The 25,187-nt window shown below is 38.1% G+C and overlaps 1 protein-coding gene across 1 annotated transcript in view; it reads right to left on the bottom strand.

The window, feature by feature from the left end:
• cyp2y3 (cytochrome P450, family 2, subfamily Y, polypeptide 3) overlaps window positions 1-25,187 on the bottom strand; it is a 198,209-nt gene that overhangs the window by 93,479 nt on the left and 79,543 nt on the right. The window contains exons 4-5 of the mRNA XM_079824431.1: window positions 3,839-3,999; window positions 3,568-3,744 (exon numbers count right to left, since the gene is read on the bottom strand). Of these exons, the coding sequence (XP_079680557.1) occupies window positions 3,568-3,744; window positions 3,839-3,999 (338 nt within the window). The remainder of the gene's footprint in view (window positions 1-3,567; window positions 3,745-3,838; window positions 4,000-25,187) is intronic.

Here is a 25,187-nt window from a genome sequence, read left to right as displayed (position 1 = left end):
CAAAATTTACAAACATGCTAATAACTTTTGATTAAATTAGCCTAGTTTAATGAAACTGGTCATAATACAATCATTGGCTCATGCCGAGAACAGAGATACTAATTTTTCCATATTTGGTCAAACATCCTGTCCTCAATGTTCTTATTTGATCAAAACCTACTTTTTCAAACTCATCCTAGACCGTTTGTCCAATTTCCACCAAAATCGAATCGTATCATCTTCAGACTGTGTCAACAAAAAGTTAGGGATTTTGCATCAATAGATGAAAACGTTTTTGTAAACCGCAGCGACGAAGTTGAGCCATTATGCCAAAATTACTCTTGAGGCTGTATCTCTGCAATGCTTTGACATATTGGCATCAAACTTTGCATGTGTCATTGTTCCCTTATTCTGACCACACCACATCAATTTCGTATCTGTGCCACCTATTGGTCAAAAGTGATAAACCATTAACTTACATTATCAGTGACTCAATATATGATATTTCAGCCATTTTGCCTAATCTTCTTAAACTGTATAATTGTTAATTGTTGCAGTTGGTCTGACACTCTCAGACTACAATGCATTTTCAGCCTTTTGCTTAAAATCATCTTAAAACGTGATTAATTGCTCATTGCTCCAGTTGATCTGACACTGCCAGCCATTTTGGCATGTATTGTCTTCTTCTTTGCGCTTGGCCCCGGTATTGCTGCTTGCAGCTATATTTCATCTTCTTCTTCTTCTTCTTCTTCTTCCGCCACGAAGTCTATGGCAGCCCATAGAACCGTATGGTAAAAAGTTGTGAAATTTGGCACACTAATAGAGGACAGTCTGAAATGTCACCGTAGCAAATTTGGAGTCTCAAACTCAATCCCTCTAGCGCCACCATCAGTCCAAAATTTGACTCATGTTTATGCTAATAACTTTTGAACCATAAGGGCTAGAAACAAAATTATTTTTTCCTCTGATTCCTTGGCTCAAGACGATTCGATTGCACCCTATGACGTCATTTTCCGTCATAAAAATTTTCCCGCCATTTTTAATTTTCCGAAAAACCTACTTTTACGAACTCGTCCTAGACGGTTCATCCGATTTGCACAAAAATTGAACCAGATCATCTTCAGACCATGATGACAAAAAATCTTGCAAATCAAGTTGATTCGTCAAATCATTTGCGATAAACGCGCAAACAAATTTTACGTAGCGGTTGCAAAAACACACTTAAGGCAATATCTCCGCAACGCTTTATCGTATTCAAACCAAACTTGGTACATGTCATCACAAGCATGACTTGAGGCAACATACAGCGTTTCGGCGCAGCGCCACCTACTGGTCCGGAGATACGAAAAATTGCTATTTTTGCTTATAACTTCTGAACTGTTTGTCCAAAAATCATAAAAGTGGTTTCGTTAGATTCAAGACGGCATGCCGAGTCGTCTGATATTAATTTTTACCATATCGGCCATTTTGCTTGTCGGCCATTTTGATTTTTGTCAAAAAATGCTATATTTTACAAATGCATTAGTGTATTGTTACTAAACTCGGTATGTGACTTCCATGCCATGCCCTGAAGGTACTCAAAAAGTTTTAGGGCAGTGCCACCTTGTGGTCAAAAGATATAACAAACTTGACAAAAATGCTAATAACTTTTGATTAAATTAGCCTAGTATATTAAAACTGGTCATAATAGAGTCATTGGCTCATGCCGATTCAATTGCACCCTATGATGTCATTTTCGGTCATGATAATTTCCCCGCCATTTTTAATTTTCCAAAAAACCTACTTTTGCGAACTCGTCCTAGACGGTTTGTCCGATTTGCACAGAAATTGAACCATATCATCTTCAGACCATGCTGACAAAAAATCTTGCAAATCAAGTTGATTTGTCAAATCGTTTTTGATAAACGCGCACACAAATTTTGCGTAGCAGTTGCAAAAACACTCATAAGCCTATATCTCCACAACGCTTTATCGTATTCAAACCAATCTTGGTACATGTCATCACAAGCATGACCTGAGGCAACATGCAGCGTTTCGGCGCAGCGCCACCTACTGGTCCGGAGATACAAAAAATGGCTATTTTTGCTTATAACTTTTGAACTGTTTGTCCAAAATTCATGTCTTCCGCACCATGCTTTGAAGGTACTCAAAAAGTTTTGGGGCAGTGCCACCTTGTGGTCAGAGGTTATAACAAAATTTACAAACATGCTAATAACTTTTGATTAAATTAGCCTAGTTTAATGAAACTGGTCATAATACAGTCATTGGCTCATGCCGAGAACATAGATACTAATTTTGCCATATTTGGTCAAACATCCTGTCCTCAATGTTCTTATTTGATCAAAACCTACTTTTTCAAACTCATCCTAGACTGTTTGTCCAATTTCCACCAAAATCGAATCGTATCATCTTCAGACTGTGTCAACAAAAAGTTAGGAATTTTGCATCAATAGATGAAACCGTTTTTGTAAACCGCAGCGACGAAGTTGAGGCATGATGCCAAAATGACTCTTGAGGCTGTATCTCTGCAATGCTTTGACATATTGGCATCAAACTTTGCATGTGCCATTGTTCCCTTATTCTGACCACACCATATCAATTTCGTAACTGTGCCACCTATTGGTCAAAAGTGATAAACCATTAACTTATATTATCAGTGACTCTATATATGATATTTCAGCCATTTTGCCTAATCTTCTTAAACTGTATAATTGTTCATTGTTGCAGTTGGTCTGACACTCTCAGACTACAATGCATTTTCAGCCTTTTGCTTAAAATCATCTTAAAACGTGATTAATTGCTCATTGCTCCAGTTGATCTGACACTGCCAGCCATTTTGGCATGTCTTGTCTTCTTCTTTGCGCTTGGCCCCGGTATTGCTGCTTGCAGCTATATTTATCTTTCTGTCTATCTAATTGCATCTATATCTGCTCCTCCAGACGGACACATTGACGAGAATATCAGTTTTGTAGGCTACATTATTTCGTTCTGTTTACCATATTATTTATGAGGATGAATTGCATAACATGCCAATATTATTGCAAAACATATTTCACTTTTCTTTTTGCAAATATGTGTTAATTTGCATTTCTGTTGTAATTTTCGTTTGTTTTACACTGCAGATCGATCAAATGGGTGTTCGTGTAGGCTGTTAATTGTAGGACTTGCTTTGTGAAGTCTTCATGTTATTTATGAGAGGCAATAGTTTACAGTTTCACACACTTTCACGTGTTTCTTCCATCTGCCGACGGTGTCGCCATTTCTCATTTCACCCGTTTTTGTGCGTACGCCTGGGTCAGAGCTTCCGTGAAGGACCGCACATTTTCCTGTCAAGTTTGCTTTTTATAAATAGCAAATTATTGCATAGAGAGCGGCGTACACCTTCTTTTGTGCGTACGCAACGTTTATAAATGAGGCCCCTGGGCCCCACATGACTGTGCTGGCTGTGTCCAGGGCCAGCATTCTTTGGGGCATGTGGGCTGTGTGGACCAGAGCTGGGCCAGACAACAATTGCTATGTAGGATGTAAATAGAAGAGATAAGAGAGGAGGAACAGCCAGTTACAAGTTTTACACTTTTCTTTCGGTACCTGTTTGAGTCTCATAAGGAAGCAGTCAATGAAGTCCTTTGGGTCATTTAAATCCAAATTCTGTTCATGCTCCTTGATTTTTGTCATAATGAAGGCTTTGATGTCATCTACCTCTCTAAACATGGCATGATGGCTACCAGGCAAAAACTGCATTAGTTTAGGGAAGATATTGTACAGCTGTTGGGGTTGAGAAGACAGTTAAGAAGACATTAACACAGGAAATGTTCAGTTTAATGGAACAGAATGCAGTGGTTTTGAAACAACTGCTCACCTGGCCCCAGGGGTTGCTGAAAAAGCGCAGGAGTCTGGAGATGATCTGGAGCAAGTGCAGGAAGTTTTTGTCTTCATAATCAAAGCGCTGCCCAAACACCAGAGAACAGATCACATTGGACACAGCCCGGCTCAGGAAGAAGTTTGGTTCGACTGGTGTTGCTAAAGGAGAAAAACTTTTTAGCTTACAACTCTCACAGCTGTGAGTGCAGAACACTCAATGCATACCACCTCACTAATGAACTTATGGGATGCAAATGTCAAATGCTCTCTTCCCTCATATTTGGTTTCTTCAAAACTCTTCAGCAAATGCCTGCTCTCTTCTTGAATCCATTCTTCCATTCGTTTGCGTCCCATTCCAAAATCCCTCAGTGTGGTGAGAGTGAACCTTCTCAGTTGACGCCAACGGTCTCCATTACTGATGGTCAAACCTACAAACATTTTAGAGAGATTTAAATCTACATTAAACTGACAACATCTGTCTTTGACCAAAAATAAACAATATCTCACCATGGCCACTCAGATATTTTAGTTGAAAGCTGATGGCTGAGAAAGGCTTCAGATAGGCCTCCATTGGCATTCAGTACATTGACACTTCCAAGATCCATGAAAGGCACTTAAAACGTCGTTACAAAGTCTATCTCACCACTGTGGCTCTACAATAATTTTACGATGCGACGACAATAGTTTTTGTGCGCAAAAAAAAATCTAAATAACACCTTTATCCAACTTGTTCTCGACTTCCGTGTGTGCCTCCATGATGCATGCGCGAGAATATGACGTAGCGCCGGCGTTGGATCTTGGAAGTGTCAATGTACTGAATGCCAATGGAGGCCTGTCTGAAGCCTTTCTCAGCCATCAGCTTTAAACTAAAATATCTTCATTTGTGTTCCGAATATGAACGGAGGTCTTACGTGTGTCCAACGACATGAGGGTGAGTAATTAATGACAGAATTTTCATTTTTGGGTGAACTAACCCTTTAATAGCAGTATAAACATACATATCTATTGGTACAATATGCGTCACATGACTAAACATTTTTCAAATGTATACGCTTTGGAGAGCGTTTTCAAAAAGCTACGTTTTCGTTGACTTAAAATGCTGTCTCAGTGTGGACGGAAGGTCAAAACGGTGAGAAAAAGATTTGTTTTCAAACAAAAACGTATCTGGTCCTTGAGGCCCACTGTCCTACAGAGTTTAGCTCCAAACCTGCCTGTAATCCTGAAGAGCTTAATTAGCTTGTTCAGGTGTGTTTGATTAGGGTTGGAGCTAAACTCTGCAGGACTGTGGGCTAAGTGATGCTGTTAACAAGCACACCACAATTATATTGTTTATCGAGTGCACACTCAGAGTGTTATAAGTAAAGCTGGGTGCACACTGTGCGATTTATAATAGTCCTTTACAATTGTTGCTTGTCAGACTGTACAAACATGATCCCGCTGTAAGCCACGTCACACTGTAATGCTGCGTTCACATCAAACGCAAATAGAGTGTCAGGAGCAAGTGATTTCAATGTTAAGTCAATGGAAAGGCGCGCTGATGGTGCTGCGGCGCGATGGACGCAATTCCACCTCATTCGGTAGTGACGTGACGTGATGAGAAACCCTGCATAATTTAAAAATACTTCTATTGTGTCACAAAATGTAGTTTAAGACTTTTTCAGGTGAGAATGTAGTTGTTTAAAGCTCAAATCTGTGGTTTATTTATAAAGAGAGTTGTGAGATCCAGACGATCACCGGGCGCTTAGCACTCATTAACCCCGGCGAGAGCAGCCTTTCCTCGGCCAGTCCTTCTGACGTTTGCCACTGGCTCGGATGTCTCTGTAGTTGAACATGAGATAGAATTTGTCTTGTGTAGATCCAACGGGCGATCTTTGGTGTCATGAATCTATAATTTGTTGTCTGCCAAATCGTTTTGACTGAGGGCAAAGAGAAGTTTCATAACTTAATTTTTTTTAGGATATTTAAATATACATGCAGTGAAGATAATGTAGGTAGTGCGTTGCCTGGACCACATTTGTGTGGCTATTAATGTTTAATATATATTTTTAATGAAAATGAAAAGAGGCAGAGTGGTGTTTTATGACATTTCTCCTGGAGAGCCTTCAACACAGACGCGGTTTTTGATGCTCTATTCCCCTCTGAGTACCTCAAGTCTCTGGATGTTGTGGGGCAACATCGCGTGGCGGTTGGGGACTGGCAGACCAGGGTGGTGGTCCCTCTTTTCAAGAAGGGGGACCGGAGAGTGTGTTCCAACTACAGGGGGATCACACTTCTCAGCCTCCCCGGGAAAGTCTATGCCAGGGTACTGGAGAGGAGAATTCGGCCGATAGTGGAACCTGTGACTTTCATTTTTAAAAAGTAACTCCCAAATGAAAAAAGGTTGGAGACCCCTGGTCTTAGACAAAAGCATCACGGTTTGCAAGCTGTTTGACACAAACGTGAAATACTCTGGAAATACCACCAAGTGTCCATGTCAAGCTAAAAAAGCTGTCAAAGAAACTGTTCAGAACAGGCCACTTGCTGCACTTTTTAAAACTCCATTGTTAATTGCAATATTGCCCTTTATGTACTTTTCAAAGGCTTGTAAGCTACATTTTGCACTGTTTCAATAAATGGAACACATTTTCTCAACACATCTTTGATTCATTTTGTCCAGCATTTGCAAGCTGTAGACTCTCTGTCCAGTCAGAGACATATATTGTGTAATTGATGTTTTTAGTTTTCAGTTCAATTAATTCAATCCAAGTAAATGAAACACTCACAAGATGTCACCAAAATCACTCTGTCCCCTTTAAATCTTTCAGAAAATTATGTAAGTGTATCGAATTATATCAAATCGTATCGTTGGCTGAATATCGTGATATATATCGTTTCGTGAGCTGAATATCGTGTATCGTATCGTGAGATTAGTGTATCGCTACAGCCTTAGTGACCTGCGACGCTCCCGCCAAGGCTTTGGTGAAAAGTATCAAACAGTATTCAGGGTATTATGGCTGTGATAAGTGTACACAAAAAGGTTTGTGGGATGGCCATCGCGTAATATTTCCTGATGTCAGTAACCTAAATCTCAGAACAGATCAATGTTGCCAAGGTGTAATGTGCAAATTGGTTATCTTGTGGTTACGTGGCCCAAAGGGGATTAGATTGTCTTCTGGTCAGATAAAGGAAGTCAGTAGCAGATTTGTGGCACTTCGACCATCCATCCCTACTGTGTGCCAGAAAGCCACGTTGCCTAGAGGAAATTGATCAGTGGAAGGCTACAGAGCTGTGGCAGTTTGCCCTTTATACTTAGAAAAAAAAGCTAAATGGTCTCATACCTAGCCGGTTGTATGACCACTTTATGCTGTTTAGTGTGGCACTGTCTATTCTTGTCAGTCTTGATGAGTGCAGTGCCTTCAGATTTGAGAGCTACTTAAAAGGCTGGTTCGTTCTGGTAGAAGTCCTCTTTCACAAATTGTCAGACAGGTGAAATGGACAGATGGGTAAAAGAAACACCAAAACTATCTACCACTCTCAAAACTCAGAGACCAGACAACATTTTTGCTCGTAATGATGTGGAATGCTGTGAGGTTGTACAATATGCAGAGGGAGAGCATGAGAGCGTGCTTTGTCGTGTCTATGACCACCTGGAGCCACTGTTTATAGAGCCTTGTGATTCCAGGCTTATTGGCATTTATAAAGGTCACATTAACCTCACAAGAATGAAAAAGCTGTCTTTAAAGTTGCTAAACAGAAATGCGTTTGTGGTAGAGGATAACGGTGATGTAATTTTTCTCACAGTTTTACATACACTGTAAAACTGACATTTAACATGTTTGCCTGTCCACAAATTTTGTGAAATATATTTGTGGATATTACTTTCTATTTTAGCTATACGTTTTACATTTCATCAGACATCAGTTCTTTACTAGCTTTTGGACTGAATAAAGAAAAAAAAAAGCTTTCCCTTTACATTGGTTGTACATTGTGACATGCCTGTCCTGCCTTATTTTTTGTTTTGCATTTTTTATACTTTCACAAGTCTACCTTGCCTTGTGGCGGAAGATTGGGTGTTACAGAGTGTCTGTTCTTGGATATGCAGGTATGCATTTTAGCATATAATGTTATGTAGGATAAATCTGAATGAGATTTACAAAAGTGTAAGCACATACTTATTTAGCAGATGTATTGAAATTAATTCCAATATGGTTATTAATAGCCTTGCTGAGAGACACTATGATGCTGTCTGTGGGGATTAACCCACTAAAAATGTTTGAGGGCAGAGCATGGGTCACTAGATTTATTTTTTTTAATAACGTAATACTGTACATAACAGAGACATATGCCGAAGCCAAGCGAAAAGTTCAGCATGCCATGTTTTCAGCAAATTTTGAGAGTGAAGACGAGCCTACTCGAAGACTTATCTGTAAACCCACACGTTACAGAGAAGATGTTGATGATGGTGAGTTTAATAACTTGACGAGACAAGAGTGTTGTCATTACGAAAGGCCTGCTGTTGTTTCTTTTTAATATATCTCAAAATATAAAAATTGATTTATTTTTCGTACATGACGAGAATGAGGAACTGATTAAAAGGAAAAGACCTGAGAGATTTTCAGGGACAAAATTGATCTCAAGCACACCTTCCTGTGAGTAATGTTTGTACAATGGTTATTAGTTTGCTTTTAATAATAAATCATTTCATATCTAAGAGAACACCACATATAATTGTGCACATAAGAGTAATTCTATACATGTAACCTGGTTAAATGGGCTGGCATTGTATTAGGTAATCATTTTGTAATCCGTTATTATGTCACTTATCAACACTGTGGCTATCCTTCATTTTCTTTTCTAGTTATTCCATCTGCAAAATATTTTTCAGCGCTCAAGACCGCGGAGTCAAATGAGACAAGTCAGTCAGTCTTTTGATTATAATTTGGGAAATAATACCTTGAAGCCTAAGGAAGATATTTCTAGTACATTCCTGTAGCTTAGCTGGTAGAGCATGGCTTGACCAATGCCAAAGGTCTTGAGTATGATTTAGTAAACACAAGAATTCCCAATACGTGTTATTGGTGAATGCAGTTGCTTTAGACAAAAATGTCTATCAAATTTACAAATGTCAGTGGGCTGATTCTTGATAGTTAACCTATCTTGAGTTGTATGATACCTTAGGTCTACCTGGAACCCAGATACTCAAAAAGACAAATAATAATACAAATAATTAGATAAATACTAAGAATCTATTTTCCCTACAGAATGGTAATAGTAATTTAACATATAATGAAGCCAACAAAATCAGCAGGAATGTTATTATTTTTCATTAATGTTTTTGCATTACTTAAAATAGGCTTCTCCTTGAGGAGTCCTGCCATAAACATCAGCAACGGGTTGAAGGCAGTGGTAGATAGTCATGGCCATGGTAAGCATAAAAAACAGCTCTCGGCATAATGTTCCAATGGGTCATGTGTAACTTGCATATGTATTTTCTAAATTATGCTTTGGGTTTAACAGGAAATCTAATAGACAACCAGGCATTGGTCACAACCCAGACAGTGATGGTAATTTAACCTATTAGGCCTGAATAATTAAAATGTACTGTTGTAACTTATCATTTACTTATTACTACAAAATTTAAAGCAGAGTTTTGCATGAGCAATCCACCTGAAGACCACAATACAGAGAGGACATCTGTGGCAAGTCAAGGTAAGTGTACCAAAGAACTTACAGTATGGCATCCATTACATAAACAGTCATTTTGTGTTGTCTATGAGATTAATGGAGTGTATGGTATCCAGAGTCATCAAAGTTCGAGCGGGCTGTACTCCTTCGTCTCAATCAAGTTGATGAGAGGCTCCAAAACATTGAACGCATTCTAAGGACTAACATGTGTTCTAAACCATCCGAAGGACAGAAATAAATCCTAAACTAACTAAACTCCAACTAAATTGCTGTTAGTTATTGCTGTGCAGCATAATCTAGCATTACATTTATTTTCAGATCGATTGGCTGAGCCTAATGGGCGGCAACACGCCTGGGGAGTCGGTCAGAAGAATTCTTCGAAAACTTGGGACGAATGCTCTATGGGCCCAATATAGTCTAAAAGGCTGCAAAGGCAAGAAGAGTTTCCAGCAACTGGAAATATGTAATGTCATAATCCGTGAGTTGTTTCTCAGTTGTTTCATATACCAAACATTTTATAGAAAGTTGCTTAAGTCAAACTCTTTCAGAGCAAGCTAGTCCAAAGACTGCATAGAGGTATTGAGAAAATTAACAGTGTATTGTACGTACTGTATGCTTAGTCATCATTTATTGCAAGTAACAGTAACACGTTTGGGTTTTGTGTATCTTTACTGGATTTTAAGGCGCCTGTCGTCGAACACACCCCAAGGTGCTGGAAAAAGTTAGAGGGCTTAATTTCAGAAACACTGAAGTTTGCACCACACAGAGATAAGGTAAGGCTTTTGAAGTTTTTGTAGTTTGTAAAAAAAATTATTAAAAAAACATGCAAATGATATACTAATACTATGTTTTGTTTCTATAGATGCCACAATTTAAGGTGTCACTTCAAGTAGAGACTTCTGGAAAAGAGGACACACAACACAATTAATTAGTTGTTTTACACACAAAGTATTTTGTTATATTATTTGGAATGTTTCAGTTTGTGCAATGTTTAAGTACATAAAATGAGAAAGTAAAATAAGATATCAGTTATGATATTGTTTTCATTTAGATGTACTGTATGTTACAGTAGTGCTATTATCCTTAGCAAAAGGTTGACAAAAAAAATGTGAAAATATATTAAAATATGAAAATTTTGTGTAGTGTCTTACAGTTTTTGGTGTTGACAAATATAAGTAGTAATCTTTTATCAAATGTTATTGTTTGAATTTATATTTGTTTATAAAAAATGTTCCCATGACAATGTTTGGAGGATGTTTAAACGTTTTTCCTAGCATTCTCAAGATGACAGAATTATATTGGGTGCAGCAAGATTTGCAATTAAATAGCTCTCAATGGGTACTGATGGAAGCCGCCTCTTGCTCTCCGGCAACTTTAACATCCCTCCTATGCCTACCAATTCCCTTTAAGCACATTGCTTCAATTAAAAATAAAAAAAAAAACAGTTGTTAAACATTCACTAAGGATTTGGTCTCAGTTCCGTCTCGCTTTAAATCTTAAAGACCCTTGTACTAAAGCGCCCATTTTTTGCAATGTGTCATTCCCACCCTTCCTTGATGGATGGGGCCTTTAATATTTGGAGGGAACATGGCTTTGTTACGGTTGGCCAACTATACATAGACAACAATTTTGCATCCTTCACTCAACTTCAAGAAAGATTTGACCTTCCCAACTCTCATTTATTTAGATATTTTCAGATACAAAATTTTATTCATAAGCAGTTTTCTAACTTTCCCTTTTTGCCACCTAAAAATATACTTGAAGATATATTAGACCATTATACATCCTTGAAAGGGGCTATTTCTAAGATTTTTACTGTAATTAACACAAAACAATCCCCCTCAATGCGTCCATTGAGGACACTCTGGGAGGAGGAGGCGAGGAGCTAAACCTGACACTGGAGGAAAATATTTGGGATTCAATTCTTGCAAGACACACTTTGATTCAGTTTAAAGTAGTGCACAGAGTACATTGGTCCAGAACTAAATTGAACAAAATATTTCCTTGACCCAACCTGTTTTTGCTGCACAACTGAACCAGCCACACTGCTGCACTTTTTCTGGTCCTGTCCCAAACAGGGGGAAAGCCTTCAAGAGTTTTTCTGTCATTTTTTTTCAAAATATTTGATATTATTATTATTATTATTATTATTATTATTATTTTCCCTTCGTTCTGTTTTGTTTATCCTTTTTTAGTGCATCTAGTGTATTTTTTATGTATGCCTGATATCTTTTAATATATATTTTATTTTATTGGTAAATATCATTGTGTGTATGTATGCATATGTACGTGTGTATATATTACTATATATGTGTATATATTATTTCACCATTGTAACTATTTGTCAATCCTAAACTGAACAAAAGGAAAGAAAAAAAAGAAAAAAAAGATGACAGAATTGAATGTTCCTTTAACGTTCACATAAACCTAGAAAAACACATTAATACATGAAAAATCTGGACATTTTGAATATTTAAAAAACATCCAGAAATAACGTTTTCATGATGTTTTCAAGATGATAGAATGGAATGTTTCTATAATGTTCACATAAACTAAGAAAAAACTTTATTATTGCCTCATCGACACGGCATCCTCAATAAACCCGTCTATGGCGTGATGACTCTGATTGTTCGAATATCCCTATTTAATAATTATTAAATCGATATGTCATCCTCAATAAAACCTGTCTACGGCGTGTTGCCTCCGATCTTTCGAATATTGCACTTTAATTATTGTTTCATCAATACGGCATCCTCAATAAACCCGTCTCCGGCATGATTACTCTGATATTTTGATTATTCCTATTTAATAATAGTTTAATCGACACATAATCCTCAATAAAACCGTCTCCGGCGTATTGCCTCCGATCTTTCGAATATTCCGATCTATTATGACCTCTGACCTGTAAAGTTGTCAGAAAAATAAACATACGCTGTTTGTTAATTATTATTATTTATAATAATATATATTTACCTTCAACCCACTGGTTCTCGGATTCCTGGATGGTTTCCAACAACACAGTAGCCGAGTCTTTTGTTACCACTCCGGTTGTTATAATCCTTTAATTTCTTGTAATCTTGTTTTAATTTTTTTAGCTTCTCTTTAGTTTTCCAGTGTGAACAATGCCCAGCTCGCATAACCGACTCGATATCTTCAGGTATACCTTTTCATTGCGGGTCGCCGTTTCCAGTTCCCGCTGGATGTCCTCCACCGCATATATGCTCAATAAAGCCTGAACCTCTGTCGTATCAGTCCAGCGGTCATATTTTTTATTGAATTCCATTGTTGCAAACAAATATTTACTGAACGCAGAATGCACCTCGCAACAGACTTTTAAAAATGCTGGTTGAAATAAAATGCTGCCTGAACTCAACCAATCAGTATGCTTAGCGCCCAAGTCCCACCCCCGAAAGTTCCTGACCTTTGAAAAAGTACTACCTCGCGAGCAGGGACTTTCGCAGGGATATTTACCCAGAATTTCATTTAGACCCTGCTTCCTGTGGTGGAAACGTGGCTTTAGTTGATCATAGAGAATATGGCCATCTATGGATCAGCTTAGCTCGTGATGGTTTTTAATCAATCAATGTTGACAAACCATAATTCATGACAGAGAAACTCAAAAATCAACCAGGTGAGTTGGAAGTTAAAACTTAAATCATGAATAGTTTTTGAACGACAACTTGATCAAAACATTTGCACATGGATACTTGAGAGTGATTGTAAGTGTGATCAGGGGCGGATCTACCGGGGTGGCAACCGCCACCCTAAGAAAGACCATTGCCACCCCAGCAGTGTAGGCCTATCCCAAATTCACCATGTATCAAATATAAATAGTTTCCTCTACCGATTTACATCAGCAGCGCTTCAATGTGATGAGATAATAGCAAGAAAACACGTCTTTCTATTATTGTGTAGTAGTCCAAACAAATGACTCTTATGGACTGCTTAGTGATTCGCAACGCAACCAGCATGATCACGAATAGATCATACTCCGTTTGCAGTACGTATGCTGTGAGTATTTTCCCCCGTACCCATGTTAAAGGGATAATTCACTCAAAAATGAAAATTTGATGTTTTTCTGCTTACCCCCAAGGCATCCAAGATATAGGTGTCTTTGTTTCTTCAGTAGAACACAAATGAAGATTTTTAACTCCAACCGTTGCCGTCTGTCAGTCGTGTAATGCAGGTGAATGGGGTCTATTTCTATTAGAGTAAAAAAAACATAGACAGACAACTTAAAATTAAACCCGCGGCTCGTGACGACACATTGATGTCTTAAGACACGAAACGATCGGTTTCTGAGAGAAACCCAACGGTATTTATGCTATTATTTCACCTCATATCAGACGAATGTCGACAGCTCTCCAGACCGCCATCACTTCCTGCGAGTAAGGTCAAAATACCAGCGCGATCATAGAAATATATATACGTAGATTCGACCAATCCGCACAGGCACTAATGAGGCATCGATGTATATATCTATGCTGTATATATCTTTTTTTTCTTTTCATTTTTGAAAATATTTGTTGGTGATTGAATGCACCATCTTAATCTAGATGCACTACAACTTGTGGTTTATATGTCTTTGCTGTGTTGGTGATTAAATAAACCAGTACTTGATGCATTGAGGCTTATATCCATATATAATCTGTACTGTTTATCATGCTTTGTAAATTAATATTGATATGAACTTGTACTCACTTTAAGTTTCCAGTCCAGCTATCAGGTTCAGGCAAAATCTATCACAAAACAGAAATTAAAAAATGTGTGTCCTTGTGTATATACACTGAATATTTATATTATTACTTGAATCCACAAGAACCATGCAATGATGATTGCTTCAGTGTTGCCACCCCTCATTAGGGTTGCCACCCGTCCCGTAAAATACGGAATCGTCCCGTATTTACAAGCAAAATGACGCGTTCCGTATCAAACCAATACGGGACGCAATTTGTTCCGTATTTTTCATAGGTCCACACATAGTTCAATAAACACACAAGGATTTTGCAGTGTGGAGAATACTGACAGCAAATATAAACAAATCAATTTCACAAGTAGTAGCCTACAGGAGCTCATTTGTGCGTGATTGCGTTTTAGCGGCTTTGTTGTCATAGCGGCGGAGTCTCGAGAACATGCGCTGTGCCGTGTGCCTGTAAACTTGCGCGTTTTTTAAAAAACATGTCGAGCTCGCGTCGCGTGCGTCCGTCCACCGTTTAAACGCAAGAGGATCTCCAGATATAGAACTGAATATCAAAAAGGTATCAATGGGTCTGTCCAGTAACTCATGATGAACCTCAGGCGAACTGCACACTTTATGAGAAGCATTTCAGTGTCTCAGACTGTCTTAAAGCAACAGCGGTGACAGACACATCTGTGCTTCTAAAGGTAGCCTATAGTTTTTTTTTAATGGATAATATATTAATATACTATTCCATACAGAGAGCTTGGCAGACAGAGCTTGGCAGACAGAATTATTATTTTTTAGGCAGGTTAATTAATAGATTATAGCCTAATAAATGTAATTATTAATTTATAATTTAGCTACGCTATGATCATACATAACCAATAATCCTGCCATATAAAGTTTATGACATTTAAAAATTTTTAGATAAAAATGGGACAAATAATTACATGATAATATAGTCATAATTTAAGTAAATTAATTTAAAAAAATTACATTTTTGAAATTCAAAAAAGTGATTACTGGTTCAGAATGACTGCTTAAAGGGACAGTTCACCCAAAAATGAAAATTCTGTCATCATTTTCTCACCCTCAAGTTGTTCCAAACATGTATACATTTCTTTGTTATGTTGAACACATAGGAAGATTACTGTGGAAGTCAATGGTGCCCCCGAAGAAGCCTGGTTACAAACATTCTTCAAAATATCTTCTTTTGTGTTCAGCAGAACAAAGAAACTCATACAGGTCTGGAACATCATGAGGGCGAGTAAATTATGACAGAATTTTCATTTTGGGCTGAACTGTCCCTTTAAAGTGCACCAAATAGGCTACTAAAGAGTTCTTTAGAAAACAAAAAAAAGTAAAATAATATAAAATGTGTTCTGTTGCAAGTTCACATACTTGATCTCATGTTTTCTTATGGTTTATTATTGAGCTGTCAAGTTGTCAATGTAGAAATAATAATTTCATGACGTGGTTTTTTTTTTGGGGGGGGGGGGGGGGGGGGGTCCGGGGGTTGTGAACGGGTGTCCCTTATTTTGCCACACCAAAGGTGGCAACCCTACCCCTCATAGTTATCTGTGTCTGATCATTTAACAAGGACATTTTAGAAAGGTCAAAGTAATAGTTCAGAAATGGCAATCATTTATGAAGGGATGAGTTAATCACATTAATTGTGCATATATGATGCATTAAATGTCTTGCATGAAATCAATCAGAAGATCTCACACATTTTGAAACTACATGAAATAAAAAGTAACAAAACTAATGGGATTTATTTGATGAATACATTATAATTTGTGTTATCTTATGCATGTATGACTTGAAAAGTGACCTAAATAAGACCTGTTGTTAAATATTGTAGATATCCAATCCTAAATCCATGCAGTTCATATAAAAGAAAATTATGTGAATAGGATTGTAGCAAAAGTAAAACTCCACAATAGTGTTTTCACAACTTTCCAAAAGAATAAAAAAATAGAGAGATTGAAAACGGCAGTCAGAAGAGAGAAAGATAGCAATTTAACCCTCACAGCAGCCTTAACTAGTTTTTGTAATTTTGTTTTTAAAATAATATAAAGAATAGTGTTATAAATGTGCATGCATAAAAAAAATATATTAAAAAAACAGGATTTACGGTGCTGATGACGTTAAAACGCGTCATCACAGTCCAGACTCTAAAAGCTCCGCCCCTCGACTATAAGCCCCACCCCTCATTTAAGCAGCGTCACAGCGCCACAGATGTTCCACCTCTAGATGCCGCCATTGGCTTTCGTTTCAACCACGTGAAGTTTTATCGTGACTCCATCGTGGTTCATGACTGTAAATCTGCTGTTTATCCGACTGTGAGTACATTTATTTTATTTTTTATTGGGAGAAATCTAAATCTGACAACTTATATCCTACATGCATTGAACTAGCTCGAAAAGAGCTGGAGTTTTTCGTTGTATCTTCATATCTAATTTGCACACATTCACACATTTGATGGATGTCTGATTACAGCGATCAACCCTCTTCAATATTCTTTCAGCTTCTCTCTGAACTGCTGTGAGAACTGATAGTTTAATAGCCAATATGTAGAAATATAGAGCTAATTTCTGATAATAACACCACTATTGAGGAAATAAAGACTAAATACCATGAATAAATAACAGCTATAGTAGACAGACACAACACTCGTTTGATGTTTGGCATTATTTAATCATATCACCTCAACATTAAAGTTAGTAAAACCAGTGTTGGGCAAGCTACTTGGAAAATGTAGTGAGCTAAGCTACAGCAACATGGCAAAAGTAGTTTACTACATCTGTTTTTTGTTCTGGACCGCTCCCTGTAAAAAGGAGTGATGAGATAGTTAGCAGACTATCATCACTCAATGGCTGGTTGTCTAAGTGGTGTCTGCAAAATAACATAGGGTTCATAGACAATTGGAAAAGTTTTTGGGGCAGACCTGACCTGTTGAAGAAGGATGGCATCCATCCCTCTTGGGGTGGTGCCGCTCTTCTCTCTAGTAATTTGGCACATAGTCTTAGAGCTAAACCTTGACTCACTAGGGCCCAGGTCAGGAAGCAGACAAACTGGCTAAACCGACCGTCTGCTAGCTGTCTCACGTTACCGGAGTCAGATAAATCCCAGCACATAGAGACTCTTTCACCTAGATATTATCATATAGAGACTGTGACTGTTCCCCGAATTAGTAAATGCAAAAAAACATCAAAACCATTCAACAGTAAAAATTTAATTGATGTCCAACAAATAAACAAAATATATAATACAGATGAACAATTGATAAAGCTTGGATTGCTGAAAATTAGATCCCTTTCCCCAAAAGCGCTTATTGTTAATGATATTATTACAGATAATAATCTAGATGTGCTCTGTTTGACAGAAACCTGGCTAAAACCTGACGACTACATTACCTTAAATGAGTCCACCCCCCAAGATTATTGTTATAAACATGAGCCGCGTCTGAAAGGTAAAGGAGGAGGGGTTCCTGTAATTTATAATAATATATTCAGTATTACTCAGAAGTCTAGTTTCAAATATAATTCCTTCGAAGTTTTGGTGCTTTATGTAACGCTATGTAGTGTACATGATAAAACCCGTTCAACATTTGTGTTAGCTGCTGTATACAGGCCACCAGGGCATAATACAGACTTTATCAAAGAATTTGCTGATTTTCTATCAGAGTTAGTACTGGCCGTAGATAAAGTACTAATTGTTGGTGATTTTAATATCCATGTAGACAACGGAAAAGACGTATTGGGATTAGCATTTAAAGACACACTAAACTCTATTGGAGTTAGGCAACACGTGTCAGGAGCCACTCATCGCCATAATCATACTTTAGACCTAATATTGTCACATGGAATAAATGTTGATACCGTTGAAATTCTGCAGCAGAGCGATGACATCTCAGATCATTACTTAGTATCATGTATACTTAATTTAGCTAAGGTTGCAAAGCCGCCCCCTCGCTTCAAAAATGGCAGGACAATCACTGCCACTACTAAAGATTGCTTTTTAAATAATCTTCCTCATCAGTATCATCTGCTCAGCATCCCAGATAGTATAGAAGAGCTCGATGTTGCAACAGAAACTATTGACTCTCTCTTTTCCAGTACTTTAGACACAGTTGCTCCCCTGCGCTTAAAGAAGATTATTAAAGAAAATAGTCCAACGCCGTGGTACAACGAGCACACCCGGGCCCTTAAAACAGCAGCCAGAAAAATGGAGCGCAGCTGGAAGAAAACAAAATTAGAGGTATTTCGTAATTCGTGGAAAGAGCACATGATCACATACAGAAAGGCCGTAAAAACTGCTAGATCTGCTTATTTCTCAACTCTCTTGGAAGAAAACAAACACAACCCAAGGTATTTATTCGATACAGTGGCTAAATTAACCAAAAATAAAGCTTCAACTTCTGATTATTGTAAACAGCACAGCAGTAATGACTTTATGAACTTCTTCACATGTAAGATTGATAATATTAGGAACATTTTTTTAACCATGCAGCCGTCTACTACAGTATCACATCAGACAGAGCATTGTAGTGTCACTGAGGAAAAATTACACTCATTCACTGCTATAGGAGAAGAAGAATTGGCTAAACTCGTTAAATCATCAAAATCGACAACATGTATGCTCGACCCTATACCGACTAGGCTATTAAAAGAGATGCTACCAGAGGTCATAGATCCTCTTCTTAATATCATTAATTCATCTTTGTCATTAGGATATGTACCGAAAACTTTTAAGTTGGCTATTATTAAACCACTTATTAAAAAAACGCAACTTGATCCTACAGAATTAGTCAATTATAGACCAATCTCAAATCTACCCTTTCTGTCAAAAATACTTGAAAAGGCAGTGTCTTCACAATTATGTTCCTTTTTAGAAAGAAATGGTATCTGTGAGGATTTCCAGTCAGGATTTAGACCGTATCATAGCACTGAGACTGCTCTCATCAGAGTTACAAATGATTTACTCTTATCATCCGATCGTGGCTGTATCTCTCTATTAGTGTTACTTGATCTTAGCGCTGCATTTGATACTATCGACCACAACATTCTTTTGAATAGACTCGAAAATAATGTAGGTATTAGTGGAATTGCTTTATCATGGTTTAAATCATACCTATGCGGCCGTTATCAGTTTGTAGTAGTAAATGAAGATATGTCACACCGATCGCAAGTTCAGTATGGAGTACCACAAGGCTCAGTGCTAGGACCGCTACTCTTCACCCTGTACATGCTACCACTGGGAGATATCATTAGGAAGCATGGAGTTAGTTTTCATTGTTATGCTGACGATACTCAGCTCTATATTTCTTCACGCCCTGAAGAAACTTACCAATTCACAAGATTAACGGAATGCATAGCTGATATAAAACATTGGATGACCGGTAATTTCCTGCAACTCAATTCAGAAAAAACTGATTTTTTAATTATTGGACAAAAAAGCTCCACAAGTAGTAACCTAGAATACAGTCTAACACTTGATGGCTGTTCTGTCAAGTCCTCGTCGTCAGTGAGGAACCTGGGTGTGCTCTTTGATACCAATCTTTCGTTTGAAAGCCACGTTTCTAGCATCTGTAAAACTGCTTTCTACCATCTTATATATATCTAATATATCTAAATTACGGCACATGCTCTCAATGCAAAATGCTGAACAGTTAGTTCATGCGTTCATGACCTCAAGGCTAGATTATTGTAATGCTCTACTGGGTGGTTGCCCTGCTCGCTTAATAAATAAACTCCAGCTGGTCCAAAACGCAGCAGCTCGAGTTCTTACTAGAACCAGGAAGTATGACCATATTAGCCGGTTCTGTCAACACTGCACTGGCTGCCTATTAAACATCGCATACATTTTAAAATCTTACTTATTACTTACAAAGCACTAAATGGTTTAGCTCCCCAATACTTGAGCGAGCTCTTAACATATTATACTCCATCACGTCTACTGCGGTCTCTAAACTCTGGCCAGTTGATAATACCCAGAATATCCAAATCAACTGCAGGCAGTCGATCCTTTTCCTATTTAGCTCAGAAACTCTGGAACAGTCTTCCTAACATTGTTCGGGAAGCAGACACACTCTGTCAGTTTAAATCTAGACTAAAAACACATCTCTTTACTGTGGCATACACATAAAACACTTTTTCAATGAAATGATTGTTAGGCTGCATTAACTAGGTCAGCCGGAATCGGGAACACTTCCCATAACACCTGATGTACTCGTTACATCATCAGAAGAATGGCATCTACGCTAATGATAGTCTCTCTGTTTTATCCCAAGGTTTACTGCAGTCAGCTGGATCCGGGCCATATCCAGTTCAGATGGTGGACCTGCGCCCAGAGAAGACCAACACAGGACCCCGAAGTGTCTGCAGAGACCGTGATTAGACTCCCCCTGCAACTGCCTCATCGACACGGCATCTCAATAAACCCGTCTCCGGCGTGTTGACTCAGATTGTTCGAATATTACAATTAAATAATACTTAAATCGATATGTCATCCTCAATAAACCCGTCTCCAGCGTGTTGCCTCCGATGATTCGAATATTGCACTTTAATAATTATTTAATCAACATCATCCTCAATAAACCCGTCTCCAGCATGTTGCCCCCGGTCCCTCGAATATTCTGATCTATTATGACCTCGGAGCTGTAAAGCTGCCAGAATAATAATAATACGCTGTTTGTTAATTGGCCAGAGGAGAACTGGCACCCCGACTGAGCCTGGTTTCTCCCAAGGTTTATTTTTCTCCATTAGGTCACCTAATGGGGTTTTGGTTTCCTTGCCACTGTTGCCTCTGGCTTGGCGTGCTCAGTTTGGGACACTAAATTTTTCAACTAAACATCGAAATAAATCTAATTAATAAACTAAATTAACCATTTAAACTAAATTACTGATCAAATTATTGATCTAAAGCCCACACTGTCACTGTATGATAATTGAAATGAACTGATGACATCAGCGTTTTTTTCAGAATGGCTATACAGCTGAATAAAATTATGCTGCATTATTTTCCTGTTTAACACTGTAAAGCTGCTTTGAAACAATCTACATTGTTAAAAGCGCTATATAAATAAAGTTGAGTTGACTTGACTTGACTGACATCTAAGCAAATTACATTTTTATATTGAATCAACTTCATTGCAATCAATGATATCTCAGAGATCAATAAATGATAGGCAGGCATGCTTTTTCTGTTCAATTGTTTGATCAACAACTGTCCCAAAGCAATTTCAACAAAAAACATATGATCCACATAATAACAAAACCAGGTGTTGAGAGTGGGTGTGTGTATGTTCATTTGTATGTTTGCATGTTTATTATGTTCAATTTAGACTTGGGCACATTGGCAGGACAAACTGTAAGTTAATTTAAAACTCAACTAAATAATAAGCAAACTAATTAAGACCTGCCCCAAACATACTATATATACCAAATAGGGATGCAACAATTGTAGATTTTGTTGGTATGATTAAAATCTGATAAATAATCACAGTTTCATGATTATTATGCATTCGTTAATTTCACAACAATGTATAAAATCACATGACCACTCTTTAGAATTTAAGTGTAATTTTTTGCTACCTTTTGAACCAGAAATAACAGTGTTCAATCAGCTTTGACATATTTAAATCTGCATATTTGTTATATTTTTACCTTTTATAAAGTGCATTTTTAAAGCATTTTTTTATAAAGGGCAGAACCATGAACTGCAGGAGTAAGGTGAACTGGACTAAAGGACACATCAATTTCTTCGGGTGATGGGGGAGTAATATCCAAAATGGCTGCCAGATCCTCCGTGGATATAACAGAGACAGCTAAGTGTACGTCTTAGAGAATGTTTCACCAACTCAATTTCAACTTATTTACTTTATCCTTCTCTCCCCAAGGATCTCCTTGTCCTTTCTTTGCTCATGCCTAAAAACTATCAAAAATCACTTTAAAAACAATGATCAGTGACTGTTAACATACACATACATCAAACAAATGAAGACAGATATAAATGTATGTTTAATGTATAATATAGGTATATTACGTATAATGTAGACAGATATATATTTATGTTTAATATATGTATATTATATATAATATTTACAATATGTGTTTAATATATATATAGAGACAGAGATATATTTATGTTTAATATTGCAAACATAACAGACGAGAATCTAGCTAGACATCTGACTTAATTATGTCACACCACAGGACTCTTTCACCTTTGCCGCCATTTTGAGTCATTGATATACAAGACTGACATTGGGCCTTACAGTAACTGAATAAGTTCATTGTTTTAAACCTGAATATGCTTATTTTTAAAAAATATTTTTCTTTTTTTCTCGAACTAGATCAGTCACACCACAGGACTATAAAAAATGGACACGTTCATGGTCTGACAGAAATGATGAAATTTATCAAATTAATAAGAGATTAATGCCGCGTTCCAGGCAACCCGTAACCCGTGTTTTTCCAACCTTCTACCAGTGAAAGTGGACTGGAACGGCAGTCAAACCCGTGACTTCCCACCCGTGAACTCGTACTAGATCGATGCACTCCCAGTTACGAGTTTTGACGTCACTTAGCCCACGAAGCAACAATGGCAGCCCCCTACGGATGCAGTGTTTATGAAACAAATATACAAATAACGTAAAATAAAAGGTATAACAGCTTTTCTTGCTGTTTTTCTCCTCCGTTTCCCTCAAACAAGCAAGGAGTAAGCACCTTTGGCGATAGAAATTATTGTAAATGAGCATACACCCCGCACGGTCCGCCATGCTTTGTTTACATCTAGCTACCACACAATTCCTTGTGCTCAGGCAGTTTGGCGTGACTTTGCCTGGAACACTACAAAGTCGTGAGTCGTGGTTTGAAGTTGTAATTTACGGGCTCAAAAAACCTGCCTGGAACGCAGCATAACACTCACCTTTTAACCTCTTTAGCACATCCAAACATCTGGGGGATTTCCTGGTAGGGGGCTTGAATAAAGGACCCCTATGGCTGTCCATGTAACTGCCAGTACAAAAATCTAATATCCTATGTCACACTGCAGGACAGCATTTGTGTTTCAAAACTAAATGTACTGTAAATATTATTTTAGTACTTTTTAGCAAGTTAATTAAGTAAATACATACAAAATAATGCCAAGGCATTTATTAGCTGCTCCAAACATATCTGCTTTATTTTACTAATATTTACATTTGATGAGTCATCAATGTTACAGTCGCACCGCAGGACATTTTGCTATTCACCTTGAAATCTGAACAACACCAAATACATTTTACATCCCAAAATCATAATATTGAAATAAAATGATGTTCTATGCCCCACTGGCATGTGTTGTTTTAGTTCAGAAAAGCAGTTCAGTAAACATTTACACTTAATTACAGAAAAAACATGCGTCACGTCATCTGCCCACGTCCCAAATCGTAGTATGTTGAAAAGAGTATTCCAAAGATTCCCGGATGGTCTACTGTTTCCAGTCAGAATTGGAAGTGCAGATCGATGCGCACTCTAACGGCTGATATTACCCACAACCCATTGAGAGATGGACGAGGATTCGATTAGAACTACAAATGCAGATAAAGTGTTAAAAAACTACAAACATGATGGTTACGCGAGTCCAACGGTTAAGTAGAGAGTGTTATGCTGCGTTCCAGGCAGGTTTTTGAGCCCGTAAATTACAACTTCAAACCACGATTCACGACTTTGAAGTGTTCCAGGCAAAGTCACGCCAAACTGCCTGAGCGCAAGGAATTGTGTGGTAGTTAGATGTAAACAAAGCATGGCGGACCGTACGGGGTGTATGCTCATTTACAATAATTTCTATCGCTAAAGGTGCTTACTCCTTGCTTATTTGAGGGAAACGGAGGATAAAAACGCAGACTGCAAGAAAAGCTGTTATACCTTTTATTTGACGTTATTTGTATATTTGTTTCATTAACACTGCATCCGTTGGGGCTGCCATTGTTGCTTTCGCGGGCTATGTGACGTCAAAACTCGTAACTGGGAGTACATCGATCTAGTACGAGTTCACGGGTTTGGCTGCTGTTCCAGTCCACTTTCACCGGTAGAAGGTTGGAAAAACACGGGTTACGGGTTGCCTGGAACGCGGCATTAGATAAAGGGGTTTGAGTGAGCAATTATCAGTATTTAACCTGACGAAAATATATTTTATTTAATATTATCCACATTATATTTCACCTGCAGCAGCATTGTGAACTTTTGTAATGATACGTTTGGCCATTCATTTTGCAAACACATGAGAGGAGTCTCTGCATTAAAGACCCACGAATGGCAGATCAACGTGCGTCTACATTTCTCTCTGATATGGTAGGAAATTAAACTGAATGTGGAGGATTTGAACTGTGACGATGATTGACAGGGCAGTTTAAATGGTGACTGGATGCATGTAGGCAAACTAAGCAACAGAGTCCGTTAAAGATGACGAAGTAGTATGTCCCAAAGCTTGCATACTCTTCTGCTACACACTCAAAAGTAGCTATGTACTTTTTCTTCACAAAAAGAGTATACGTTTATGTCACGGAGTGACTAAGACCCGGAACGTTTCTTCGGCTGTGCCCCTTTTCCCCCGGACGTCTTTCCGGAAACCCCGAGTCCGGTTCCGGTGGCTAGTGCGCATGAGCTCGAGACGGCTCATGTTGATGATGAGAGATTGGCCGCACCTGTGTGAGTGAACAAAGGCGCGGGTGATATGTGGGAGGAGGAATATAAAAGCAGCGTTCTGCAGATGTGTGGGCATGTAAGCTGTGGCGAGGATAGTTTGTGGCGTGAGCTCTTCTCAGGAAGAATCGGCAAGTGCAGTGTTGAGAGGACGTGCTCCGTTGATCTGGCCAGCATCTTCCAGGGAATTCGTGCATGTGGTGACGAGTTATCAGTCGTGGAGTTAAAGAGGAAAGGATTACACGTCGGAGTTACCACTAGCAAGATAAGTGTTCCACTTGGCGTTGTGAGAAACAAGATGACAGTAGGGG

Source organism: Gobio gobio, assembly GCF_949357685.1.
Source record: "Gobio gobio genome assembly, chromosome: 8".
NCBI lineage: Eukaryota > Metazoa > Chordata > Actinopteri > Cypriniformes > Gobionidae > Gobio > Gobio gobio.
Note: the sequence above shows the minus strand (reverse complement) of the source record. Positions and strands in the feature narration are given on the sequence as shown.